The 19,497-nt window shown below is 40.2% G+C and overlaps 2 protein-coding genes across 2 annotated transcripts; one reads left to right on the top strand and one right to left on the bottom strand.

Moving 5' to 3' along the window:
* Positions 1 to 1,536: 1,536 nt before the first annotated feature.
* On the top strand, positions 1,537 to 3,964 carry LOC120111021 (pentatricopeptide repeat-containing protein OGR1, mitochondrial-like). The gene has a single exon (XM_039127298.1). It carries the CDS (start codon positions 1,753 to 1,755, stop codon positions 3,493 to 3,495), a length of 1,743 nt encoding a protein of 580 aa, XP_038983226.1. The 5' UTR covers positions 1,537 to 1,752; the 3' UTR covers positions 3,496 to 3,964.
* A 417-nt stretch (positions 3,965 to 4,381) lies between these two features.
* On the bottom strand, positions 4,382 to 18,979 carry LOC120111019 (DNA-directed RNA polymerases IV and V subunit 2-like). Its single transcript, XM_039127296.1, has 8 exons — positions 18,801 to 18,979; positions 17,020 to 17,489; positions 13,902 to 14,108; positions 12,006 to 12,919; positions 10,717 to 11,008; positions 8,098 to 9,045; positions 5,355 to 5,626; positions 4,382 to 5,049 (listed from the first exon to the last, which is right to left on the bottom strand). The coding sequence occupies exons 2-8, from the start codon at positions 17,452 to 17,454 to the stop codon at positions 4,548 to 4,550; spliced, it is 3,570 nt and encodes a 1,189-aa protein (XP_038983224.1). The 5' UTR covers positions 17,455 to 17,489; positions 18,801 to 18,979; the 3' UTR covers positions 4,382 to 4,547.
* Positions 18,980 to 19,497: the final 518 nt, after the last annotated feature.

Here is a 19,497-nt window from a genome sequence, read left to right as displayed (position 1 = left end):
TCCTCTCTTAGATTGCATAGCTGGGCAACAACATAGAAAAGGGATCGTACTTCACATCCATCAGAACATTTCCTTTCCATCTGAATATCTCCAAATTAGAAAAGAGAAATAAAGCACTAAGTGAGTAAACTCAAGTACACCCGATAAGCATTTGAGAAGAAGATTGTATCTACATATAACAGGATTGAGAGAGATTGCTTCAATCAAATTTGCTGATTTTCAATATATCTAGATTTGGCTAGTTCGAGTTCGACCCTAATTCTCCTTTGTTAGAGTATACTTCAAAAAGAACATGAAGTAGTTCGTTGTATCTTAAGAGTAGACCACCATCAACTATTTGCACCTGAGCAGGATGAATTCTACTCTAAAAAAGGTGCTTTTCATAGCGTGCTTCAAACCAAATAACATCAAAACTTAATTTATTTATTTAGTGTGTGCAGAAAGCCATTAATTAAATATTGAGATAAAACAATAAGATCACATAAAGGAGATTTATAAGATTTTAGCAGATAGAATATTTTTAATAGGTTGACTCTTGGATGGTGCATTGAACTAGAAACATCAAAAGGAACAAAATTATTCAACTCCAAAGAATCATATGTCCAGAAAAAATTTGCCAACCCAAATTGGAATAGAAACATTACCCTCAGAACATAGTAACATTACTTGAGTAGCCTTGCAAAGGCCAAGTCCCAACTAGATCTAAGACAATCCAAACCTGATCTAGTTGGGCAATGATGGGTCAAGGATCATCCAAATTTAATGCCGTATGTTCGAGTTTAGGTTGGATCAAGTGGAGCCTAGATTCAAGTCAAATGCAAGATAAGAGGGACATACCTTTTTTTTTTTTTGTTCAAGTATGGAAGGGATATCAGCAATAGTATGGAGGAACATATTAAAAGGAATAAAGGGTGTAAATGCAAAATGTTATTGCCATCATGTTGTATAAAAATGCAATTCAATCTTAATTTTGTCTATAAACGAACAAAATCAATTCCCAAACTGCAAATCTCGAGTGAGTGATGGAGGGGTTACGAATTTCAGAAAAAAAGATATTTTGGGTTGGGCTGAATTGGACTGAAGGGGTTGGGTCAGTCAATAAATACATGACTCATCTTAGACCCAACTAATCCACAGATTATATAACTTATCTCGACCAATTTTTTCAAATGGATTATATCTCATTTGTGCCCAACCGGATCCAAAAAAGCAAGCCAGGCCGAGCATTTGATCCATTTGCAGCATTATTATTGTTTGAAAACATAAAAGAAAGGAATGCTCACAACAGTATGTTAAGATTTGAAATTTCATATTTGCATGTCAGCTAAAGGCAGAAGAGAAAAAAATACATTTTAAAAATCTGAGAAAGAAAACATGTTATTATTTCACTAAATCTCCATGTAACATCTCATTAGGGCCATTATAACAACTAATATCTGTTCCTAAACAGAAGAGTCCATGCAGAAGAAGCCAGCAAACAAATGATCAAGGACCATTCTTTTGTTATGCAAAGAAGAATAACAATTTGCAGGAAATCATAATCTTATATTTCTTAGAGAGTTATTGGATATTTGAATATAAATCCTAGACCAAATTAAATCCAATAAAAGAAATCCAAAATCAAGTCCAGACTTGGTTAGCTTTATTTTGTTTGGATTCTATCTTGCTTGAGCCCGACACAAATCAAAGCCATATATAAATCCCTTGCTGTTCCTCTCACCGCCGCTGCGACTCGATTCCACCCAGCGTCCCATGGCCCACCTGGAGTCCCTCCTCCAGCGATGCTCCAAGCTCTCCCACATCAAACAGCTCCACGCCCACCTCCTCGTCACCGGCCTCTTCCCAATTTCCGCCTCCTTCCGCTCCCGTCTCATCGAGCTCTGCGCCGTCGCATCCTTCGGCGACCTCCACTACGCCCTCGCCATGTTCCGCTCCACCCCCCGCTCCGCCGCCGCAACCAACGACTGGAACGCCGCCATCCGCGGCCTCGCCGCCGGCCCTGAACCCGCCGCCGCCCTCCTCCTCTTCGCCCACGAGATGCTCCCCCTCGCCCCACCTCGCCCCGACGCCCTTACCCTCTCCTTCGCCATCCGCGCCGCTGCCCGCCTCTCCGCTCTCCCTCCCACCCGCCAGCTCCACTCCCTCCTCCTCCGTCTCGGCCTCGCCGCCGACGTCCGCCTCGCCACCACCCTCCTCGACGCCTACGCCAAGGCCACCGACCTCCCCTCCGCCCACCAGGTCTTCTCCGAGATGACTCTCCGCGACGTCGCCACCTGGAACGCCCTCATCTCAGGCCTCGCCCTCTCCGACCGCCCCCCCGACGCCCTCGCCCTCTTCCGCCGCCTCTCTTCCTCCCCCGATCCCTCCGACCCCGCCCCCAACGACGGCACCATCGTCGCCGCCCTCTCCGCCTGCGCCCAGCTAGGCTCCCTCCGCGACGGTGCCGCCGTCCACGACTACGCCCGCGCCCGCGGCCTCGACGCCGACGTCCGCGTCCGCAACGCCCTCCTCGACATGTACGCCAAGTGCGGCGCCGTCGACCGCGCCGCTGCCATCTTCCGCGCCACCCCGGAGAAGTCCCTCGTCTCCTACAACGCCATCATCATGGGCCTTGCGCTGCACGGCCGCGGGGCCGAGGCGCTCCACCTGTTCGACGAAATGCTCCGCTCCACCGACCTCGAGCCGGATGCGGTCACGTACCTCGCCGTCCTATGCGGGTGCACCCACGCCGGACTAGTAGACGAAGGCCTCCGCGTGTTCCGGTCCATGCGGGTCCGGCCCACCATGAAGCACTACGGTTCGGTGGTCGATCTGCTGGGCCGGGCCGGGCGGCTGACGGAGGCTTACGGCGTGGTCGAATCCATGCCGTTCGAGCCAGACGTAGTTCTGTGGCAGACGTTGCTCGGGGCGTGCCGGACCCACGGGGAGGTCGATCTGGCCGAACGCGTGTCGCAGAAGCTCTTCGAGATGGGATCCAACGGTTGTGGGAACTACGTACTGCTATCCAATGTCTATGCGGCCAATAGACGGTGGTCCGATGTTGGGAGAGTCCGTGAGGCCATGAAGAGCCACGACGTTAAGAAGATACCGGGGATCAGCACGACGGAGATTGAAGGCGTGGTTCATACGTTTTACAACGGTGATAAGGAGCACGAGAGGTGGAGGGAGATATACCGAGCGTTGGATGAGATCGGGGCGAGGATTAAGGCTTTGGGATACGTGCCGGATACTAGCAACGTGTTGCATGATATCGGAGACGAGGACAAGGAGAACGCGTTGTGTCAGCATAGTGAGAAGCTTGCTCTGGCATTTGGTTTGATCAGCACTCCAGTTGGTGCACCAATACAGGTGATGAAGAACCTTAGAATATGTGGGGACTGTCATACAGTGGCAAAGCTGATATCGAGGGCCTATGATCGGGTGATCATTGTCAGGGATCTGGCAAGGTTCCACCGGTTTGAAGGTGGGGATTGCTCGTGCAGGGATTATTGGTGATGAGGTTCTATGATGAGACATTGGACATTCAGCATGGTCCTTTCGATGGACTTCAAGAATCGAACCTAGAATCAGACCAGTGGAGAGTTGCACGACGAAAGTGATGCAGGCTGCTGGATCTTAATCAGACATCCTACATGCACCACAACAAGAAGCAGTAGCCCGGCCGCACCATGACAGCAGTGGAAGTAGCTTAGCGGCATTGAACTGGAAACTGGTTTGAGTAAGAGCTTCTCTCAGTCAAATCTCAAGCAACTCGAGGCTATCGTACGAGCGCCCGAAGCTAATCAAGCTGCCAAATGGCTTGCCAATAGATGATCCGATCGGTCTGGTGCAGCTCAACAAGAAGAAAGAGAACCCAAGGCTGGGGTCTGCCGCTGCTTCTTAATATTTATTTATTTGTGGAAGGGAACAGAGATATTTCTTACAAAGATATGTGATCCTCAATATTCCTTGGAATATTTTCCTACATTTCTAGAGAGTTACCAACAGCCCACAAAATCCAGCATTTTCATAAATTTGCTTCAAACCACGTCAATAAGTAGCTGCAGCAGCATCAAATGGCAGAGTGCTACCCTTCAGTGCCATGTCAAACATGTACGGTTCCCTTGATGCAACATGGTCGAGATGCTTATGCTATAACAAACAGCAGTAGAGCATCAAATAAAATCAAATGCTGTCATTTCCAGAAAACGGGCAAGATGGATATCCGACCACACTATCGCGCCAGACAACCGAATCTTACCGTGTTCTGGGATACACATCTGCAGCAAAAGTGATCTAACACCACCTCAGAAGATGGATGATGACCGTCCCTGGAGATCAGTATTAATATACATCTTAGCAACAGCAAATGATGATCTAGCAACCATCAGATAGGCCTGCAAATTTAGGTCGGTAGTTTTGAACAGGGACCAACTTGTATATACACATCTGCATCAGAAGGATGTATCAAAATTCAAAAGCATGCACACACAGAAAGTAACCTGGCCATTTGTCTAATCCAATCCAGCTTCATTGCCACCACAGATGCACCAATAAGGATCTTGAGATTAACAAACTTCTGTATCGAACTTCAAGCAAATACCCATGCTAAAGAGCTCCTGATAGAGCAGCTTTGCACCATAAGGCACATTGATCTTGACTATGTTTTCAGAGGACTGGCAGTAATTACAGTATGGTCCACGAATCTTGTTACCCCCGACCACAGGCCGCAGGATAACATTCGCAGCCCGCTTGCATGTCTGACAGATGTGCATCTGAGAGAAGTCGCTGAGCGTGAATAACCGCTCATGTAGGTTGGAAGCTGCCCCATGGGCAAGCAGGCAGTCCCTCTCCATCTCTCCAAACTTCACCCCACCAAACCTCTTTCTGTCAGCTACCGGCTGCCTTGTGAGCGGGTGAACTGGCCCAGTGTTCCTGAACTTGACCTTGTCTTCAGCCATATGGATTAATCTCTGATAAAATGTGGGGCCCATGAAGATCATAGAGCGCATGACTTCACCAGTCCGGCCATTTAGAACCTTCTCACTACCCCATCGGGAGAAACCAGCCCTGAAGAGTTGAGGCCAAGTTAGATTAGCATTCAATACATGTTTTTTCATATTTAAAGAAAGAAAAGCTGAATTCAATCATATGCTGTGTTATATTGTGTGTATAAATTGGCAAATCTGCAGAACATGTTGCTATTAATTTTACACCAGGGCAAGCTAAGCAAAGGGCATTATACTTGGCATGAGATGAATTTAACACATGCAGCTGCTGCTCAATGACAGCAGCAAGGACAGTCAAGAACAACGATAGTTCTCAAGGTTAGGTACCCTGGCTTGCTTGAGTCTCAGGCATGAAATGTATCTCACCTGTGCAGCTGCTCTGTTATGACATCAACTGATGCAGTGGTAAATGGTGTAGCATATCTCACCGAACCTCCACAGGCAATTCCCTTACCCAAAGCAGCCTCAAGCAGCTGACCAGGAGTTTGCCTAGTAGGAAAAGCATGTGGATTTATCACAATATCAGGAACTATTCCTTGACAGGTGAATGGAAAATTTTCCTGAGACTCCAGGAAACCAACCACACCCTTCTGCCCATGCATACTGGAAAATTTATCTCCAAGACAGGGAGAACGAACCTGAAGTAATTTGATCAATTAGTCATACATAAGGTTGAAAAATAGAGAGTAAAGAGCAAAAATGATCAAAAGAACTTGCTTCAGTTAAATAGGTGTTGCACCTTCCTAATTCAATAGAATGAACACCTTAACAAATTTGAAGAACTACATATCGGTAGCACAAACAGCTTGTAAAAATATAGAGAAGGAACAATATTATTTTTGAGAAAAAGTCGCATTGCTTTCTGTAGATAGAATGCCCAGTATAGCCGTTCTACGATGATGACTGATGAATATAAGAGTGTGACCATTACAGTCACATATCAAGAATTTACAAAAAGTTCAGCATCAATGTTTATTTTTGAAACATCTAAAATAAGCATCTAAAAAAATGCTTAAAGCGACTTTTATGGAGAACCAAGTGTTGAATAAAAGATAGATTACTCATACCCTGGACACATCCACACCGAGGAAGCTAAAATGCAAGTTCAGTCCCCACAAGAAAGATAAAGTTGCAAACAGGAATAACGAACAAAAGGGTGCTAAACAAGAGTGAAAAAGTAAAGGATAGTAAGAATGTTTCTAACTGTAAAATAATAATAGAATTTTTGCACACATACCCTCCTAAATATTGGAATTTACATGAATACCCTTCCAAAATTGATATTTGCATGTATAGCCTCATAAAATATTTGTTTTGCGTGTATGCCCTTCTTTTTTCTTTTTTGCAATTATACCCATACCATCTAACGTTGTTAAGAAATTAACGGTTTTAAAATTGAAATGACGGAAATAGCCTTAATTGGTATACATACAAATAGCAACTTAGCTAGAGTATTCATGCAAATTTATATATTTAGGAGTGCATACATGCAAAAAAAAAATCTAATTTTTTTTTATCTATATCAACTTGTTTAACACCAAATTAGTCTAGTGCCTGCTACTCAATATTTTATGTAAAAATATTGCTCAAGAAAATAATATTCAACATTAGATAACAAATAAAGTTATGAAAGTTCTTTTACCAAGCATAAAATTGTTCTATCTTATTCTTCTTCATTTATAACAACCATTGTATTTTATTTAATCAAAAACCAGCTAGTAATATTTATTGTTATAGATTCCTATATGAGGGCATAGATTAGAATATAGAAAGAGAATAGAATCTCTTAAAGTTACACAATAAATTGCAATGATCAAGCTTCCATGCTATTGCTATGCTCATGGATGGAAGAACAATGTCAATCATTCCCGAACAAAGCCATTAAAGGACTTCGTAACCTTTTAGACTCACTAACAACCTCCGTGCCCATGTGATAGAAGGCCACCCCTTACGTTGGGCACGTTAAGCCATTTTTCTTTGGAGCTTCAATTTTCTGAAAAAAAAGAAAAGACCTAGTGTATGCAACCCATCTTATCACAGCGATTTTAAATTAGCCATCTTCCTGCACACGAAAAGTTTTCCGGCTCTAAAAGATAAATATTGCAAACTCACACACTAAAAGATAAACATTGCAAATCTCTCGCAATGCTTTTATTTAAATAATCTACAGAGCTAAAAACAGGACGTGACCATCTTCATGTAAAAAAGGATACAATGAAGGAAGAACTCCATCGACGATAAGAGGGACTCGGATTCCAGTGGCCAGAATCCAACGAAGGGAAGGCAAGGAGACGGACTGCCGATGATGGAGAAGGGATGGTTTTGACTCCAAACAGAAGAGTGAAAAAGAGGGATCGAGAGAGATCGAAAAATTTCTTAGAAAAGATAGAGGGATTAGGGCGATCTTGAGTGAGAGAGCGATCGCATGGGAAGAGAGAAAATTCAACGGGTCGGATAAGTTTCCAGCGAGAGCTGTTAATCTATTACTAGCTTTAGAGGTAAAAAGGTAATTTCATAATTTTAATTAATTTTAAATTTAAATAAATATGATTTTGGCTAGTGACATTAGTTGAACTATTGTCAAAGGTATTCATAAAAATAGTGTTTTGTAAAGGTTTGCACGCAAATATCAATTTTGGAAGGATATTCATGCAAATTCCAATATTTAGGAGGGTATTCACACAAAATAACAAGAATTTTTTTCACGTATACCCTCCTAAATATATAAAACTGCATGAATACCCTTGCAAAATTATTATTTTCATGCATATCCTTATAAATAATTTTTTTCATGTTTACTCATTAAGGGTATTTCAATCATTTCAATTTTAAGTAGCTAATTTCTTAACAGCATTAGATGATATGGATACATATGCCAAAAAAAAGGATATACACGCAAAACAAGTGTTAGATGAGGGTATACATGCAAATATTAATTTCGCGAGGATATTCGCACAAATTCTAATATTTAGGAGGGTATGTACGCAAAAAACCTGATAATAATAATGGTCTTCCAGTTATGAAAAACGATATTTAAACTTGTAAAGCATAAACATATTACAAAAACTGGAGATTGACTGATGTATGAGACTTTAGATCTAGAGCTGACCTGTCTCAGAGTAACAACTGCAAAGTTTTTGCCTTCATCATTTGCTGAAAGCACTACTTTTTGGACCATCCCTTTTTCTGTGTGTTTCAGCTTGATGCCATGATCCTCTCCAGATTCTGCAACCTTCCCAATAACAATATCACCACTTTGAAGACTCGCACCAATATATGGGAAACCATCATCATCTAGACTATCCACTCTTCCTTTTTTGCTTTGCATTTTGCCAAAGTCAACCTTATCCCTCAGTTTAAAACGTTTGGTAAGTTCCTTATTCTCGACCTCAGCTTTGTAACTCCTGAAATGTTCTGTACGGAACATACCACGCTCTAAGGAAGCCCTATTCATGACTAAGGAATCCTCCTGGTTGTATCCTTGGTGAACATTGACTGCTACAATAGCATTTTGACCATTGAAGTACTCTGGTCTGGGCATGCTGTCTTTTCGTCTCAATGAATAGTCAGCCCTACCAAGGCAGTCAGCTATCACTGTTCTGAAAAGTGGTTTCTGTGGATAGTACAGCTGGTGGGAGAGAGTGTCCACTCTGATATTTGGATTGGTCGTGGAGAAACCAATAGCCTGTTGAGAATGCTTCTCGGCCTGGTACAAAACCCTCCTAGCAAAATTGTGGTTGGCAAAAGGGATGATGCCACAACTTAAGCCCAATAAGAATGAAACATCAAGTTCACAGTGGCTGTATTTTGGAGCAGGCCCACCTTCATCCCCCATAAAAAGGTGCCTGATTCCCCATGCTGTGTGGCAATCCTCTTCTTCTTCAACACCTATGAGTTCTATGATTCCCTCATCCATAAGATATTGGAAAGAGCAAACACCTCCTTTAAGCTTGCTTGTTTTCTTTAAATTCTCTACTATTAAAAGCGGTCTCAGAATTCTTCCTGCATCAGAAAATATTCGGACTTCTCTTTGGTGCTTGTCCCTCTTGATCTCCACCTATGAAGTAAAAGAATATCACAACAGAAATCAGTTCAGCAAATTCAATTGAGTAAATTCACAACAGTAGCAAATTACAAGTGTTACACCCGAAAACAAATTAGACAACTATTTTAAAAATGTCATGAGGAGCTCTTATTATCAATATATATTCTAACATGTATAAATTGGGCCAAAATATCATATGTGTGAAAAGAGATGAGCATCATGGTTCATATAAGCAACACCACGTAGACCTTTACAAAAGAAATACGAAAATTTAGGAAGAGCGCACTATAAATCTGTGCTCAAATTTCAGCATGAGATGATTACTGATTCTTTGTTTCAGGAATGTGTTGCATATGTAATGCAAAAGAAAACATACCATATACTAATAACAAGTTAGTGAGACATTTTGGCAGATTTTAGCAATCAGCAAGATAAATTCAGGGAGTTTTTTGTAGGCAAGCAGTAAAGCTAACCTAAAAAATAAAAAAAAAAAACAAAGATACAAAACAAGGGCATTCTTTTGGGCAACATGTCCGCAAAACACTCCATGACCATCCTTAACAGAAAAAAGGCTCATTTATTAATCAACCAACTTGAGTGCAAGAAGTGCTCCTTTAGTAACTTCATAAGAAAATTGAGTTGTGCTCCTTTAAACATTTCGCTTCATGCTTTTAACCGAAGTGGTTTTCACATTAACAGGCTACAGCACCACCAAATTAAATGCAGATTTCAATAGCGACAAAACAATATGAATAACAGCCTGACTTCTTCAAGCAGGTGGGTATTTCAGGCCAATCTGCAATTCTTTTATCCATTATGCAGTTGTGCAATTTTTAAGCATGAACAGCAAGCTTGTTATATGCATTCCAAATCAGAGTTTAAACCTTATAGTAGCAGACTCTAGCAACCTACACCGGGAATTAACAATTGTGCAATGGAAAAACAAAAATCAAAATTCTTAGACATATTTATTATTGTGTATCACCTTACTGTAACAAATTTGACCTACTTAACCTTCCATTAAATGCATATATTTAAACTATAAGCACGTGAAAGCAAAATGGTGATTTTTTATGAGATTCATCATAATATTACAAATGGTTCTTTAAAAAAAATCAAAGAAATAGGAGGTATAACTAGACATAAGGAAAATCAATTCTAAAGAAATTAAAAATTCCTTCCCAAGATATGGCACAGGCAGTCTTGAGTCCTCTTGATAGTACAGACACTGTAAGGAGAGGATCGAATTGGTAAGAATTACATGCATTAAGAAATTATGCACAGGGTAATTAAGAACTTTGAAACAATGGAACTAACTGATATCTGGAATGAATTTGAGAACGAATATAAGATTTAGGGGGAAACTAGAAGAAAGAGAAGCAGTATTTGTGGGATTAGGAGAGGGTTGCAATTTGGGAAAGGAGGGTAGCGAGTTGGGACTAGTGAAATACATGCAACGATTAGGGAAATATATCAGATTTGGTGGGATTGCCTTAACTTAACTTTCCCTTTTCTACCTGTATATATGTATATACCACTGGAAATGGGTTTATAAGCAAAGTCACATCATAAAATATAATTGCTTTTTGGCAAAGAAAATTGACAGATCCGAAGGTTCAATTTGTGCTTTTTAATGTGGCAAATAATTAAAACTGCATAATAAAGGGGGAAAAAAAGACAGACCTGTGGGTGGATTAGCCTAGCACGGCGCATGCATCTTAATTTTGCAACAAATGAAGTTGAGTCAGCACAAACTCCAACCCAGTCTCCATTCATAAAAACTTTATCCATATTGCTTATTGACGATAAAGAAATTTCATCCAATTTCTCCATACCACAAGAGATCAACTTATCCAATATTGGTTCTGTCACCTTCAAGCTTACAAGTGCAGTGACAGCTAAATTTTTCACAAGTCCACAATTTTCTCCATCTGGGGTGGACAGAAAACACAACTTGCCCCAATAAGAAGGGTTTCTGCATGCAAATTGTACAATCAAGTCAAGGTTACAAGTGAGAATTGTTAAACATAACCGGATGCAGTAATTACTCATATGGTATTAACAAAACCACATATGCTGCTATTTATAAAAAAGAAAAAATCAACTTTATTGCCGTAGTATATTTGAAATGTACCATAATGCACTACCACTACAAATTATAAGCAGAGCAACAAGATGTTGGACCACCTACATCATTAAATTTCTTGTTCCTGCATAACCAATTCGGATCTATAACCAAGTTCTCCCTCAACGTCTACCAATAAAGTCATATTTATCAAGATTGTCTTTGGCATTGAAAATTACCACCGCCTGATAAGTGATTATTAAGATGTATATGATCACGTCTAAAGACTTAAAACCCTTAGTTAGGCTTCTGATATTGAAGAGACTGCGTCGTGTTGATCTTCATTATTTACATGTCAGGAAACCTATGCTCCAACTTAACTCTTCACAATCAAGACTCTTTCAACACTTCTTTCACTTCACAGATACATCCAAGTGAAAGAACTCAATTTTTTATATATCCCAAAACTTATAAATCGTCTGACAGGTATAAAAAGAAATTAATATTTACAATTACAATAAAAATATAAATGAAGAAAGCTTATGGTTGCTTTGGCTGCATTTGGGTTGGGGGGGGGGGGGGGGGGGTGTGGTGAGGGTGTGAGGGTGGGAGAGAGGCATGAGTCATCAGTTGTGGTCTTCCTGTTTGCATTCCCGAGTTTGCTTCTTTAAGGCTAGCAAAATCATCACAAAAGAAATAAAATGCATATGACTAAATATTTCTCTTGGCTGAAAAGAAATTTCAGCCAGTATTTCTTGAACTGTAAAATATGTAGTTGCATAAAGCTTATCCACACAAAATATTAAAAAAACAAAATGCCAATATTTGATGTTCTAACATTTACTAAACCAGAAGTATGCACAGAAAACAAGAGAAAATAAAAGAGGAAAGGAAAGCAAAGACATACGGATATCTAGCATCTCCAGCCTTCCCTGCATATGCAACCTGTTGGCGTGTCTTTCTCAAGTCAGACATCATTTGGAGGGGATTTGTCCTTCTAAGAGTTGCGACGATGCCTGAGCACCTTTCAGTCCTTTTGTATGGATGACACCATGCACCAGTTGAAAAAGCTCTGTTCAGTCCATTGGTGATAATCGAAGCATCTAAATACCGTTCAATCAACTGCAGGTCACGGTCCCCATATAAATCCCTCTGCATTGCCTTCACCATCCGCCTCTCAGCATGCCTAATATGAGCACGCAACTCTCTTGCAAGCAGTTCACCAGCCAAGTCCAATCTCTTGTTTCTGAAATCATCCTTATTGTCACATTTTCTTTTCCCAAAGCATGCCAGTAGAAGGCATTTCACCATGTATCCTAAAAATAGTGCCTTCTGCCTGTGCCCACTGATATTTGGAAATAGGAACTTATCAACATATTCATCAAATGATTCACTGGGAGGGAATTTTGAAACTTTGACCTGACTATTTACATAATCCTGAGCCTTATCAACCCTGCGGAAGTTCTTATCATGCTCGTCAGCATCCTCGCGGAACTTCTTATAGTGCTCGTCGGCATTTTTAACAGTTGCCAAAATTATATTTATCAAATCAGCACTAGATTCTCCAAGATCAATCATCTCAAACACTTCTTTATCAGATGATGCACCAAGGGCAAAAAACATAATCCAAACTGGAATTGTAGCATACAAGAAAAAAAAGTTGACAACCTTTCCACCACTGAAACCTTCAGCTTTTGGAGCTTCAACGAGTTTTATGTAGATTCTCTTCCTCTTCATTTCGGATAAATATGATACCGTCCAGCTTGGTTTGTCAGTGACCCAGACTCTTGCTAAATGCCTCTGTTCCTGTGCAATAAAGGTCTGCAAAGTAGAAAAAAAAAAATGAAAAATTGATCCAATAAATTCAAGCCACTTTACAGAAAGCTTACAGGCATGTTTACATCAAAGGGATAAAACAATGAGGTCCATTGTACTTCATCAGCAAAATAGTTGCACACTAAACATAATACATGCATTTATGGAGCAGGTTGACAATAATTACACCAGAGTTCTCGGATAAACACAGTAATAATAGACAACTATTGCTGTAAAGCAAATGTAACCCATGCATCCATTTTAGTCCTGGCAGTGAGAGTTCCAAACTGTTTTTATCTCTCATAGTTTTCAGTTTGTTAATTTGAGATAATATTTTATCATGCTCAGCATAAACCATAACCATCAAGCCTTGCCCAAAAAGTTGTGGTCAGTTCAATAAGACGCTGAACAATCGAGTCACAATCAGAACACAAGATCTGATACAAGTTCGAAGCATGTTAGTATGTGGCCAGGTTTCTAGAGTTGGTAGCCCAATATCCAAATAATAGAGTTTGTTCCAATAAGATTTTGTTGGTTTTATATGGAAGGGTGACATGCACAACACTTTAGTGTTATATTATAAATACAATTTAAATTTTTAAGTATTTTTATTCTGTCTTTTGATTGTGAACTTGATATTTCAAGAATATAGTGCTCCTTTGCTTTAGTCAAAGCATGAACTTGCCTCGTTCCACAGCCATCATGCTCTCATTATACCAATTCAAGTTATATAAGTTTAAGTGTTTATCTGGTTCCCATATGTCATCTCATAAGCCCAAGGCCGGAGGAGGAGGAGGAGCATGAGGTGGGGCAGAGTAGGGGTGGGAGGGTGCAATGGCGGGGGAGAAAGAGGATGCTCAAGAATGCATTAAAGAATGTCAAAAATTGTATTGGATAAACTTGACATAATAAATTAACATACTGAACTGACAAAGTAATTCTTTGTGCAGGTAGATCAATACAATGAGAGATTCAACAACATATTCACCTTCTCCATTCCTTTGATCAAAAAGTAGCCACCAGAATCAAAAAGGCAATCACTTTTGTCAAGTGTGTGGAGCCAGCAAAGCTTTGATCTAATCATAACTGGAATTCTTCCTATTGCAATCTCCTTCTTTTTGTCGCTCACCACGTTCTTATGAATATATGCATCTTTGCCAGTCTTTGCCTTGTCACTTTTCTCTTGTGTATAAACCTGATGCAATTACATCACTTATTTGAGTACGAAGCAAGAATATAAATGAGAAATCATGCAGATTGCATGTCCAACAAATTCTACAATCTGAACAACTTACCACATGGTGCTGTATAACAAAACAAAATTAATTTATTAAAAAGAATAGCTATGTCATATATAAACATATGACTTACTCAGCTAGTCTATAATGGTTCACCCTGCAAATAGAGATTTCAAAGCGTCAAGCATATCATTATCCTAAAAACTTTCAATTATGTGATGCATGAGAGACCCAAAATAAAGGTGGCATAACAAATATCTGAAGTTTGGCTACAGATCCTTCTGAGCACCAACAGGGTCTACATAAACAAATATGAAGTCTTTTGTGAAAACAAATAATCCATCTGATGAAGTGAAACATAATTTAAGCAAGCAACTTTCAGATTTTCCTAACATTCATCTGTATTTTCCTCATGTTTATTTCTTCCAGCTTATTGGTCACATCACAGCCCCAATTAAGAACCTCACTCCAATCACATCGAACATATACGAGCTGATGCAATAGGTGACCTTAAACCCAGTATTATAGATATATAATTACATTGCTTTGAGCATTGTAATATTAAAATTTGTCCTCTTTATCTGAAGAGATCAAGGATTCAAGTCTCAGCAAGATGTCTTGTCGGACACCGGGACAGGGTACCATCCCATGTGTTTAGATAGGACCGCCCTACCATCGTCCCAATGTCCCAATTGGCACGTCTTGGGACATCCCCTATCCCAAATGTTGGGAAGGGGCGAGACGGCAGCGCATCCCATTCCATGAAAAAACCGAGACAGCCCCATCCCACGAGATTTAAAACCTTGCAAGACATCATCACCAATAAAACAAAAAACTCTAAATGCTTTATCAAAAAATCACTTATACATACAGCAGAATGGAATGGCATATGATGCCTCTAGATACATAAAAGAAAGGTGATAGCTCATATTAGTGCAGTCACAAGAGACTGTTGTATAACACCTCCACTTTGTGATTCAAGTTAATGTAGAACATAATGTCTAAATTTTGAAGCTATTAGCTCCCAAGAGAATGGATGAAACAGTTAGAAAGTGTAACATCCTATCATATATAAAACAATGCAACACAAATAAGCCTTTATAGAATACCTAAACTACATGTTGGCTGTTGTGTGTTATACATTCCTTCCAAAAGCATCAACTGATAGAGGCATAACAAGAAAGTGGAAATGGTTAGCGTGCCTAAAAGCATGCTAAACAATTAAATTCACTTAAAACAAAATTTCTATCTCCTTCCACCTTTGCAAGAAAAAGAGAAATTAACCAAATGCAAGTCATATGAACTAGAGTCGAAAGCAGTAAAGGGACACATAGTACTTTATGTGCCCGAGTGAAAAGGATTGTGCAGTTTCAGTTTGGCACACCATTGTATCTGGATATGAAGCCGCCGAAAAAGAAACATTAGAAAAGTGACTCGTGTAAGACTAATTGCAATTTAACATCAGTATGCACTCATTTTCATTCTTCTTTAAGAGAGAAGAAAGAATGAATTGTCGGAGGGGCAATTACTAGTTGGGAATATCATTCTAATAAATCAAATTGATATCACCAAGCACCATTGTCTCCATATGATCGCATCTTAAAGAATCACTAACCAAAGCAACCTACAAGAAACAGCAATCACCCTTTTTTTGCAAATATTCCAAAAACTTGAAAAAAGCATGCATACGCTTAAGCTTGTAAAATTACATGTGATGGACATAATATCATAGGTATCACAATAAGGAGCCTGCCTAAGCCCATTTAATAGGATAACTATAAAATGCATTAAGCTTTTCATTCCAATATATAAATGAGTTGCTGCATGCTTCCCAACTTTATTTTCTTCATGAGATAAATTTGAAAGGCACTCTTGACAGTTTATCACTGTAATGAATACTGAAGGTTAAGATGGCTCTGAGTCGTAGAAAATGACAAATAAGCGTGTCTGCAGAAAGTTAATACAATGAAACAGAATCTTGAGACAGGTTACATGTGAACATTGTCGTCCAAAGGAAATTTTTATCAACTTAAAATGATAAGACAAAAATGAATAACTCCACAATATGGATCTCGCTCATTAAGAAGTGTGATAAACTGATAAGCTTGCAAGGACAATGCAAAACATGGACTGATGTCCCAAGCAAATGTTATCAACTAACATGATAAGACAAGAATGAATGGCTCCACGAAATGAATCTCACTCACTAGGAAGTGTGTTAAACTGATAATTTTGCAAGGACTATGCAAAACATGAAATGATGTCCTCCTTTGATTGTGTAATTAAGATGATGTTCTTGGTGATACTAATGACAGGCAAATGCAATAACATGCAAAACCTGAAAAGAAGTCCCAATTATCAGCAAAAAATAGTAAAATGGTTTTGGTAATGCTAATCCCAGCCAAATGCAATAAGACGCAAACTTTTCAACAGAAATCACTAGTGTTCAGCATTAGAGTCTAAGAGCAAATTTTACCCTTTCAAAGACAAAAATTAAAATTGGGATAGCATTTCAGATTGGGGTCACATTATAGTCAAAAATGCTGAGTCATAAAAGCATTAATCAAGGAATGCAAATTAACAATTTTCTACAATTATTCATCCAAAATATGGAGAGAGATAAATTTGACTAAACAATCCAGAAGATGCATTTATATTTGCGCTTTTATTGACAGTTATATAGAGCTCCTTCCGAGATAGATATACATACAAAATTACAAGCATAGTTTATATTAACTGAAGAAATTGTAATTAATTATCAGATTCTTTGAGGACTGCTTCCTCCATAAACTGAATTCTCACTAAATCAATATGACAGCAGGAATAAACAAATTTTAAGAAGTAAGAATAGTAAAGCAGTTTCTGCACCTGCACTCTCACTTCCACTTTCAATTGAGAGGAGTACGTCATATTCTGGAGGCGTGCATGTCTAGGCAATAATTTGAGATTTTCCTCTGGGAGATCATCCCTCCCAGACCAAAATGAAGGCTTTTCTAGCCTAACCTTCCCAAATGAAATGGTTGCATGACGCCATTCAGCACCGCGTTTCTTCGAGGGATCATACCCAGGCTCTACATTCACTTCACCAAGGGAGTCAAACAGATCCTGAATCCCATGCCCTATAAATTCATTATACGAATTTATCTGGTGACTAATGAGCCCCCATTCAGCAAAAAAGGACCGGGCAGCCTCTTTGCAAAACTTTTCCAGACTCCCAACATTCATATTTAGGTCTTCAATGCCATTGTTAGGAGAATCAACATTCATAGGTTCTGGTCCATCAGGGGTTTGTTCCACTTCCATTTATGACTCCAGCAGTTGTCACACACACAACGATCCTGAAACAGAGTCATCATAAGCTGTCAGAGACATGAAACAACCACAAGATCCACCATATGCGCATAAAGAATGCATTCAGGACAAGAATTAATATAATTCAAAAAAAAAATATCAAGCCGATTTTGTTTCCTGAACTTGCAGATCATGGCCTATTTTAACACACCAGACACTTGAAATGATTCGCCAGCCTAAAGAAGAATGGCCATACAGTAACTCCACAAACTCCTAGGAAGACCATAGTAACCAAATCTGTACCCAAAGGTATTTGTAGTAATGATATCCGCAAAAGTGTACACTTTGGAAGCAACCAGGAATGAGCATTATATAACGTATACTTGAATGTTAGGACCAGTTAATATTGAACATAAGAATTCATGATTGCCACTTCTTATAAGCTCACCAGCTAGAAGGATGAAACCAATGGATTTTATACAAAATCAACAAGAACATGGACTTCCATGCTGGACTATTCTACTCCAATAATATAAGGAAACTACAATCCAGTCCCTATTTCTTGCAACAGAAGGTTCCAAACAACTTGCATAGGGCCGGTCTATCAGCTACTTCTTACCAGCTAATAACAAAACCATGACTTTCAGCAAAAAAAAAAATAACAAAACCATGATAGCATACATTAGTACACTAGTAAGTCAAAATGCGCGCTTTCATTATCTAGAAGGGTAATTATTGCACGCTCCCAACACAGAAAGCCATTAACTGACGCACCAAATAAGCAAATTTATTGCTTGTTTCCATCAAACGCTACAGTAATTACTCGTAAATCGACATCAGCTTCTTTATATACCATAAACACAAAAAATCTGGCAACCATTAACAGCTGCAACATCTAAAACCTAGTGCGTCGATGAATAATATTCTTCGATAAAAACCCATAACCACATAAGCTCCATAGCAAATAATGCGAAAACATTTCAACACAAAGTTTCGAAAACATCACATGATTAACGACTCCCGAAAAGCTCTTCTAGAATCAAGCCAGCACCAAGCTACAAAACATTATCTCTTCTACTTCTCAGTTGATCAAGATGTTCGGATGAAAAAAACCCATGAAGGCAATCTCGGTGAATAAACAGCAAGAGACTACGAGACGGCCCAAAAGGGCCGGGAAATGGAGTGGCAGAAGATGAGGGTACAGTAAGGGGGAGGATCGCCGGCGGTGGACGGCCGGAGGCGGAAATGGATGTTCTCCGGAAATGCCTTGGCGGTCTCTCCGCAGGAGTCAAGTAACCGGCCATGAGAGGCCTGAAGACGCCAATCCCGGGAATGGCGAGAGAGAGAGATGGCAGTACCTGTGGAAACGGCGTCGGCGGCAGCGGAGGAGGAGCGGCGGAGAGCTCACCGGCCGGCGGTGAGGCAGATTCCCCCTCCAAGATTGGGGCTAGGGTTATGGTTAGAGATCGATGTGAGACGAGACCATCTCCACTTCCCCTTTCGTCTGAGAGAGAGAGAGAGAGGGGGGGGTGCGGAAGAGACGAGACGCTCCACTTCCCCTTTCGCCTCCAAGAGAGGTTAAAAAAAAAAAAAAGTGGTTTGTACGCAAATTATATGCGGGACACGAATCTGCCGTCGATGTTGCCATTTTTAAATAACGATGATAGATCGACGGGAAAGGATGCACTTGCATAGGAATTACTGTGCTTCGTATATCTGGAGTTTAGACGTCTTGGGCACGGGGAGCGGCAGAGCCTGGCGTCACCGACGCGGAACGTGGAAAGAACCAAACCCGAAAATGCGACCCAGGTCTGACTCATGGGACCCACCACGGGAATGGCGTTGTAAAGCGAGTGTATTCGCGGGTACAATCTCTCTCCCTGGTGTTCTTGGTAAGCCCGGCTGTGCGCGAGCGGAGCCTGGCTGCCTCGAGCTCGACTTAGGCCCTGTTTGGGAGAGTTTTTGGAGGCCAAAAAGCACTTTCTGGCCCTCCAAAAGTACTTTTAATTTCTAGCAGAACTCGAACTATTTATTATTTAAGAATTCAGTATTTCT

This window comes from Phoenix dactylifera, chromosome 6, assembly GCF_009389715.1.
Source record: "Phoenix dactylifera cultivar Barhee BC4 chromosome 6, palm_55x_up_171113_PBpolish2nd_filt_p, whole genome shotgun sequence".
Taxonomy (NCBI): Eukaryota; Viridiplantae; Streptophyta; class Magnoliopsida; order Arecales; family Arecaceae; genus Phoenix; species Phoenix dactylifera.
The sequence above is the reverse complement of the archived record's forward strand: the minus strand, read 5'-3'. Positions and strand labels throughout refer to the sequence as shown.

Excerpts from the sequence above, each read along its gene's own strand:
- LOC120111021 (XM_039127298.1), top strand. The coding sequence starts at position 1,753 with ATGGCCCACCTGGAGTCCCTCCTCCAGCGATGCTCCAAGCTCTCCCAC.
- LOC120111019 (XM_039127296.1), bottom strand. The coding sequence starts at position 17,454 with ATGGAAGTGGAACAAACCCCTGATGGACCAGAACCTATGAATGTTGAT. Across the intron at positions 14,109-17,019 it reads AAGTGGAAGTGAGAGTGCAG|GTTTATACACAAGAGAAAAG; the intron begins GTGCAGAAACTG and ends TAATTGCATCAG. Across the intron at positions 9,046-10,716 it reads CTAGGCTAATCCACCCACAG|GTGGAGATCAAGAGGGACAA; the intron begins GTCTGTCTTTTT and ends TTTACTTCATAG.